At 39.9% G+C, this 8,196-nt stretch overlaps 1 gene segment (V, D, J or C); it reads left to right on the top strand.

The window, feature by feature from the left end:
* The first annotated feature begins 572 nt into the window (after nucleotides 1-572).
* Nucleotides 573-2,974, top strand: LOC116219589. The segment is given in 3 exon segments: nucleotides 573-612; nucleotides 820-1,126; nucleotides 2,686-2,974. Coding segments are annotated over 3 exon segments (636 nt in total).
* Nucleotides 2,975-8,196: the final 5,222 nt, after the last annotated feature.

Genomic DNA, 8,196 nt, shown 5'->3' with positions numbered 1-8,196 from the left:
TAAGAACACATTTTCAGGCGTTCATGAATCCGGCGGAGATCTTTTCTGAGATTGGTCTTTCGAAGTTGGTAAGAAGATATTTAAGAAGACACTTAAGAAAATGTTCGAGAATTAGGTCCATTGTTTCCTCACAACGCAGCGTTTTCAATTATTGAACTACATCGCATCGCATTCAATCGCATCGCATCGAATCGCACTGAATCGTACTGAATTGTTTTTTATCAACATGCATCTTTTCTTGTATCGTATCGTGCCCATGTATCGAGATACGAATCGGATCGTCTTTTTCATGAGAGATTCACACCCCTATTTATGGTGCTTAAAAACCTTTCAATCATTTCAATTATTATTATTATTCTATTCAATTTAATGTTCATATTCGATGCTTCAGAATTAGCCTACTATGTTCCTGGGGAATAACTATGTTGCATAAAATGCTGCAGGGAGGGACATCTGCAGTGTGACATAGAGGACTCCTCAAAGCAGGAACTCCTTCAGTGAGGTCTACACAGCTACACACAGTAGCAGCTTAGAGGACTGTGAGCAACAACACTGAATACTATATATTCCTCATGGATACACTACTATTACTGATCCTCATTATGACAACAGGTAATCTATTTCAAATGTTTTACACATCTAGGGCTACACACACACACACAAACGCTCACACCCAGACACATGCGCACAGAGTAGTAGCGTAGGACATTTCACTAAATAAATGCTGAATACCTAAACTTGATACTTTGTAGCATTATACCAGTTTCTTTTCTAAAGATATGTTTTAACATGATTCTGACTTTTGTTTCTGTTTTGAAGGTGTAACTGCTGACCAAGTCTCTCCTGAGCAGAAGGGCGTCACTCAGAGTGAAGAGGAATCTGTAACACTCAAATGCTCTTATGAGACGAGCAGCAGCTATGTTTTTCTTTACTGGTACAGGCAGTATCCTGGACAGGCACCTCAGTATTTGTTATATAAAGGTGCAAGAAGTTATAGTGGTAGTTATGAACACATCCCTGATCCAAGATTTGATTCCACAACATCACAGACATCCACTGAGCTCCATATTAAAGTCCTGACCCTGGCAGACACGGCTCTCTACTACTGTGCTCTGAGGCTAGCACAGTGATACAAAGTCTCTGAAATGCTGTACAAAAACTCAGAGGCAAACCGAAACATTTTTAATGAGAGAGATCAAAGTCATTTCCTTATTGGTATAATATCAGTTAGCCACAATCTGAGGTTTCAAGGCAAACTGAGGTATCGTGGTTACACCTGTTATTTGAATGCCTGAAGATTTCAAAACTAAGAAAATAAAACAAACTCTGATGGTTTTGAAGGGCAGTATAAACATCTTTGTACTTAAAACACACATGCATGCTTCACATATACGTAGTTTCAGAGATTTTTAGGTGAAACCTTTATTGTCAAAGAACCCTGTTCTTATGACTGTATAGTGGTGTTAAATAAGTTGGTCTAATCCTGCAGACTAGCTGATGAGATATGGGTCTCAGCTTAACAGAAACACCACAGTGGGGGCCTCTTTTTGTTGACAGTTGTCTGTAATGAACAAATTGTGTTGTCATTGTAATAAAGAAACACTTGAATTCCGTTAAGACTTTGCTCATGAATGCAAAAGTAAAATGCTGAAGTTTGCATGAAAGTAGAAAGACCACTAATGACGTAATTTAAATGATCGTCTGTTTAATCTGCAACCATGTGGGTGAGAGTGATTTGATTTAAGATGCACTTTAATCCCCTTAATGTAACAGTAGAACGTTTTTTTGCTAATAATGTTTGAAACTGATTGTAAATCCATTTCCTTTTTAAAGAGTTGAGATGAATTAATTCTTCCAGAAAAAAAAAAACCTGACCTCTTATTACTTCAAACCACGTTTAAGTCAACACAGATAAGTGTTCCAGAGTAAGTTTCTCCTGCAGTGTCTCTTCGGTGAGAAACCTGCAGTGGCATCACCAGCATGAGGGTTCATCTCCCCAGTTTGAGCTGTTTATTCCTAACAGTGCAAGATGGGAGGTCATACATTGATCCAAACCTCTGAGAAAATCAGCAACGAGAGTCAAGTTTAATGCAGCTCTCTTCAGCTGAGGTAGGGGTCAGACTCAGACTGGTACAACTGTACCCTCAAGCCTACAGTCTGGATAAAACCCGTAATCTACAGGGTGCAGTCCATGGCTCTCTTGGTTTATCTGTTAATATCCAAAAGTCAGTCCAGTGCTGAAATAAGAGCTAGTGAGTGAGATAAAGAGGTTTGTTCAAAGTTATTGTATTACCATCTAGTGACTGCCTTTATAGTGGACATTTCACAGCTGATACAGTCTAGTTAAGGGGGGAGCCAGGATATCAGTTTGACATCTATTGATTCACTCTCTTTATGTGGCAGAGACTTCATCGCTTCCATGTGATATTCCTTTTATAGAAAATATACCACCATGGTTTTTCTCTGTTTTCTTTCTATACTCACAGGTAAATTACATGTTATCACACATGTATGTTTATTATTTTGCATTCAGCATGTTACTAGTTTAATGACAAACTAATCATTGTTTTGATATTTTTTGTCTCTAATTTTCTCTATCAGGGAAGTTTACAAGATGACTTGACCCCCCTTTCTTCTGAGGTCTTTGTTTCAGAGGGTGAGACAGTGACTCTTCTGTAACTATAGTGCTGCTGCAAGTTATTTGCACTGGTATCAACAATATCCAGGATCTAAGGCTGAATTCCTCATCCTACATGCAGAGACAGGATCATATCAACAGCAAAGTATCCCTCCACATCCACGAGTGTCTGTTAAAGTGACCAGAAACAGGAGACGTTTGGATGTGCACATATCTTCAGCTCAGCTGACAGACTCTGCTCTCTACTACTGTGCTATGGAGCCCACAGTGATGGAAAATACATCATCATTCTACACAAACCTACACCGGGAGTATATAAAGAGCTCTTATAGCTGATGCAGCTGAATGTTTGGGTCATAACATGCCATCATTTAACTTAAGCAGGGATGGATTACCGAACGGGCCTACCGGGCCCAGGCCCAGGGGCCCATGAGGTCAGGGGGGCCCTAAGCCAGGGCCTCTACCTGAAGTGGCTGTTATGTATCTCTTGTTTGTGGTTGAAAGAGGTGTATTTTGTTAATTTGCTGTTGGCTTTAATTGAGTGTACCTGCGCTGTGTAAGAAAATGTGCATGTGCGCCAGGGGCATAACTATAGATAATGCAGCTAGCATGGAGGGTTCATAGGCAAAGGAGGCCCTGCCTTACTACTTTTCTCGGACATATGACTGTTATAGTGACGCTCAGCTTCGGAAATACACGAGGGCAAAGGGCAAAACTGCCCCTAAGAAATATAATTTTGCCCCTGATATGACTAGGAGAGGGGCAAAAAATGCCCCCATAATTTTCTGTAATAATAATTTAATTAACTTGTCAAAAACATCGTAGCCTATGACCCGGTCCAGTTGCCATTAAATGTTTTGATTTTCGCCTTGACTGATTGTTGCGTGTGCGTGAAGAACCGAACGTTCTAACAAAAAATATTTGGAGCGCTTCTTAATCAGACCTGTGACTGCGAGAGTGAGGAGAAATGAGGATGAGCAAACACAGTCTCTGTCACCATCTCAGGTTCTAAAAGATAAAATTCACACACCCAGCGACCGTCGAAAACTGGAAGCTAGATTGGCTCGGGGTGGAGGATGACGACGAAAAAAAGACCCACATTTTTTTTAAGGCATGTCGGACTTGTGGACAACGAGTTGCCAAAGTTGTTGTCAATCCAGCACAGGCAAATTCTTCTGCTGACTTCATCAAGGGGAGCGAAAACATACAGAAATACATGGCCTTTCATCAGCAGGCGCCAAGCAACACACCATTGCCTACGGTGAATGATAACTAGTAACAATAATTTTTGAAATGATTTAGTTCGGTTTAGCTAGTTTAATGATAGTTAGCTAACGTGAGCTAGCTCTGATAGTGCGTTAGCTACAAAGGCTTGCTTGCAAGCTAGCTAAACAGTCCTATATGTATTTCCTGTAGGCCTACTATGGTAGGTACAACATGATTAAAGGTAACACAACAATCCATAAATATAATATTATTATTATAAAAAAGAAAGAAAAAACTGTAATAATAACAATAAATAACCACAAAGAAATAAGAATAAAATTGAATATGATTGTCTGATTTATGTTTTCTGTTTGGTTTTTGTTCAAAAAATCTAAGAAAACACTTTGAATTTGTAGACTACTGCCCAATAGTCTTATTATTGCCATTTGATGACAATTGCCCATATACTGTTAGCCTAAATAAGTGTGTTTATTATTTTGAACAAAGGTTAAATGTTATTTCACAAGTTTCTAAAAGTGCCCCCAATTTTTTGTTAAATGCCCCTGGATTTCAGTAAGTGGGGGCAAAAATTGCCCCCCAAAAAATATGTAAATTTCCTACCCTGGTGACGCTAGTTTAATGCGACTGTGATCAACGATTAATTTGTTTTGATTTCTCAAGGTTACCTTATGTTTTATATGCTCTCGAAATGGCAAACCTGTCTGTCATGGTTTTCATCATTTTTGGGAGAAAAGTAGCTATCTTGAACACAATAATGTACTTATCCTACATAAACTAGAGAAACTGTAAAAAAAAAACGATTCAATTAAATGAATAATTTCTTATTTTCTTTGTTATTTTTGTCCTATACAGATATGCAATGATGATTGCTGGGTAATATGTATCTTGCTGTCCAATGTCAAGTTTCTATTTGATCATGTGATGAGACGATACGAAATAGCTAATCTGAACGTCAAGACCGACAAGCTGACTGAGCACAGCCAGAGGCACAGGACACCTGCAAGCCAAACTACGCCTCAAACATAAAAGTGGTGATGCATGATTTGCTTTTTCAATGGACAGGATAGCCAGCCCATTCAGCCTCTCGTGCCCCAAGCTGCCCCTCAGGTAGGTCTTAATGAGTTTCCATTTAGAAAAGGATCACTCGGCTGTTGCCCTGTCACATGTAATGTCAGAAACAATAGCAGGGCAGTGCACACCTCACCGAAGGTGGATGTTACGGAGTAGACTTTGACATGTCTACTTTCCCAATACAATAGCCGAAGTATCTAATTCGACCGTAAAATAAATAAAAAAAAAACATATACGCCTAATGGTGTTTGTGTGTGCATGCGTGTTTTCGCGAAGAGGGGGGGGGGGGGGCAGGGGCCCAGGGGCCCATGGTCATGGGTTCCATTCCCACATGGGGCGCTGTTGGCTCTGGTCTTCCTGGGCCTTTCTGTGTGGAGTTTGCATGTTCTCCCCTTGTTCACAAGGGGTTTCCTCCACTAAGAACCCCAACAGAAAAACATACAAGAAGAACAGAACACATGTCCATCCCTGACCAAAGATGGACAGTTCACTTCACTTGGTCCCCGGGCGCTTACAAGCTGCCCACTGCTCCTGGGGGTCCTGGAGGAGGGACGTTCAAGGATGGGAAAAGGTTTCTACTGTCTGCCGAACTAGTAGCTTATTTGCCGTCTTGCTTTGTCTTGTGTTGCACATGCTTGATGTTTGACTGTGTTAGGACAGTTGTTGACTAACTAGTTTGTCATAGTGCCAAAGTAAGCACATTTCAAGAGGTTTCGCTAGTTTTAGTCGCTAGCATCTCGTTAGCGATCAGCAATTGTTCCGTTATGCTGCTTATTTGTTGTTACAGAATGTTTTTAGGGTCGTGTGTGTTGGCTCCTGATGCTTTGTGAAATGGCGTATTGGTTATAGTTGTGTGTTTGTGTCAACTAAAACACAAATGTTACATGATGATGCAGAGCTAAATAATGGAACTGTCATGAAACCAGCTGTTTATTTACATTTACATTTACATTTACATTTAGTCATTTAGCCAATTAGCAGACGCTTTTGTCCAAAGCGACGTACAAGTGAGAGAATAGTCAAGCTACGAGCAATAGAACCTGGTGTAACAATAAATACTACTTTACATAAGATATATAACAAACTGAAATAAAAAAATAAATTAAAAAAAAGTGCAGAAATGTAACTACTGTAATTGCAAGCTACGCACTAGTCGAAGTGCCAGTTAGGACGGGAAGTGCTCTCTGAAGAGTTGGGTCTTCAAAAGCTTCTTAAAGGTAGAGAGGGACGCCCCTGCTCTGGTAGTGCTAGGCAGTTCATTCCACCAATGAATTTGAATTACACAAAGGCACTGACTTTTAAATAAACAATGCAAAATGGCTTCCACAAGGAGGGAGTGTCTTGACATTTTCTTCAGCCTTGTCATTAACAAGCACCTCCTCAAAGGCTGAATGTTTTGAAAATAGTGAGATATATTCAATAACTACAAAAGATAAACCGAAAACCCTTCCATCATATACAGAGGACATAATCAAGACATGGCATTCATGCAGAGCTGGATGTTCATTATTATGCTCTATTGCTTTTGCAAATTCCAAGTTAATTTCTTCAGCTGATTACATTTTGATTATGTTTTAACACATTTTGGGTGTTAGCTCCTGGCGTATTGGCTATAGTTGTGTCTATGTGTCAGCTAAAACACAAATGCTACATGATGATGGAGAGCTAAATAATGGAACTGTCATTAAACTAGCTGTTTATTTTAATTACACAAAGGCACCATATTTTTAAATGATCAATGTTAAATGAATAAATAAATAATGGCAATGAAAGCTAAATAATGGCACAAAGTTAGCTGGAGGTTCTCTGTGGGTGCCCTTATAGTGCAAAGAAATAGAGGGTACCTGCCTCAAAGTCTATGAAGGGCAGATATGGATACTCAAATAGCACACTGGGACATTGTGCTCACATTTGTTCCATTATTAAAGTCATCACAGTCAGTATGAAAGCGCAGAACAGATCGGTTAAATCTCACCACATGACTTCTGGCAGGAAAGCTGCTCACACCTGCTGATTTATGTGTGATAAGGTGAAGGTGGAGCTTTGTGCTGTCTGAGAGGAGCATTTCAGTGTCAACCATTCAGTGTTGGACTTACTTTCTTGAAGCAGCCCACACCATGTTGCTGTATGGACTGATCTTGTTGAGTGCAACAGCAGGTATGAATTATAACTATTAGATGTAGATATTTGCAATAGGACATAAGTGCACAGATGTTTTCAACAGTAAATCAGTAGTCTAATTCTTATTCCATATTTCAGTTATTTTAAAGACCATCACACATGTTCTTTCTTTTCCAGGTATTAATTTAGGTAATACAATCACATCAAACCTAAATCAAAGTTACACTGAAGACGGATCTAATGTCACCTTATCCTGTAGCTACTCCACAGCAGACAGTGGTGTTACGCTACAGTGGTATCGCCAGTATCCCAGATCAGCTCCTCAGTTCCTCCTGCTCATGCTACACAGCACTGAAGAACCCCAAAGGTCAAAAGTAGATCCTCGTCTGATGGTGAAACTAAACAAAGAGAAAACTCAAGTCTTTCTGCAGATCTCCTCTGTTCAAGTCTCTGACTCTGCACTGTACTACTGTGCTCTGACGCCCACAGTGACACAAAAACCACAGACTGCCATACAAAAACATGACTGCACTGAGGGAAAGAAATGCCTACACCTACTGGCATTCACTGCAACAATCGGGACACCTCTGTTCAAGTGTAACTTAACTGCTTAGTATCTAGAATCTATTTACCTCTTTTCTTTGGGGATTATTTTTGTGTGAGGGCCTGAGGTAAAAGAGTATAAAACTTCAGAGACATTTAAGAGGAGTCATCTAGATGAGACACACACACACAGTATGTATACTGTACAAGAGGGACACTTTATGCTACAGCTGTCACTTGTAGGATTTAAACCTTTTATCTTAGACCTTTTTTCACAGGTGGGTTTCAGGAGCCTACTTTAAAGTTTGGAGGTATGGAATCAAAGAATATAATAAAACCATAGAATAACAATTCCACCCTTACTTTTGCAGGTGACAGTTTACAAGATGGTATGGCTCCAGCCACCCAAGAACTCATTGCCTCAGTGGGTGAAACAGCTTCTCTCTCCTGCACATACACTGCTGCTGTGGGCAATCTGCAGTGGTATCGGCACAATCTAGGATCTAATCCATTCATCATTCTCTTGTTGGAATCAACTGACTTCAAGGTGGAATCAACTCCTCCTAAAGTGTAGGAAGACTCTGATCTAAATATCT

The sequence above is a fragment of the Clupea harengus genome, chromosome 25, assembly GCF_900700415.2.
Source record: "Clupea harengus chromosome 25, Ch_v2.0.2, whole genome shotgun sequence".
In the NCBI taxonomy this organism is placed as follows: Eukaryota; Metazoa; Chordata; class Actinopteri; order Clupeiformes; family Clupeidae; genus Clupea; species Clupea harengus.
Note: the sequence above shows the minus strand (reverse complement) of the source record. Positions and strands in the feature narration are given on the sequence as shown.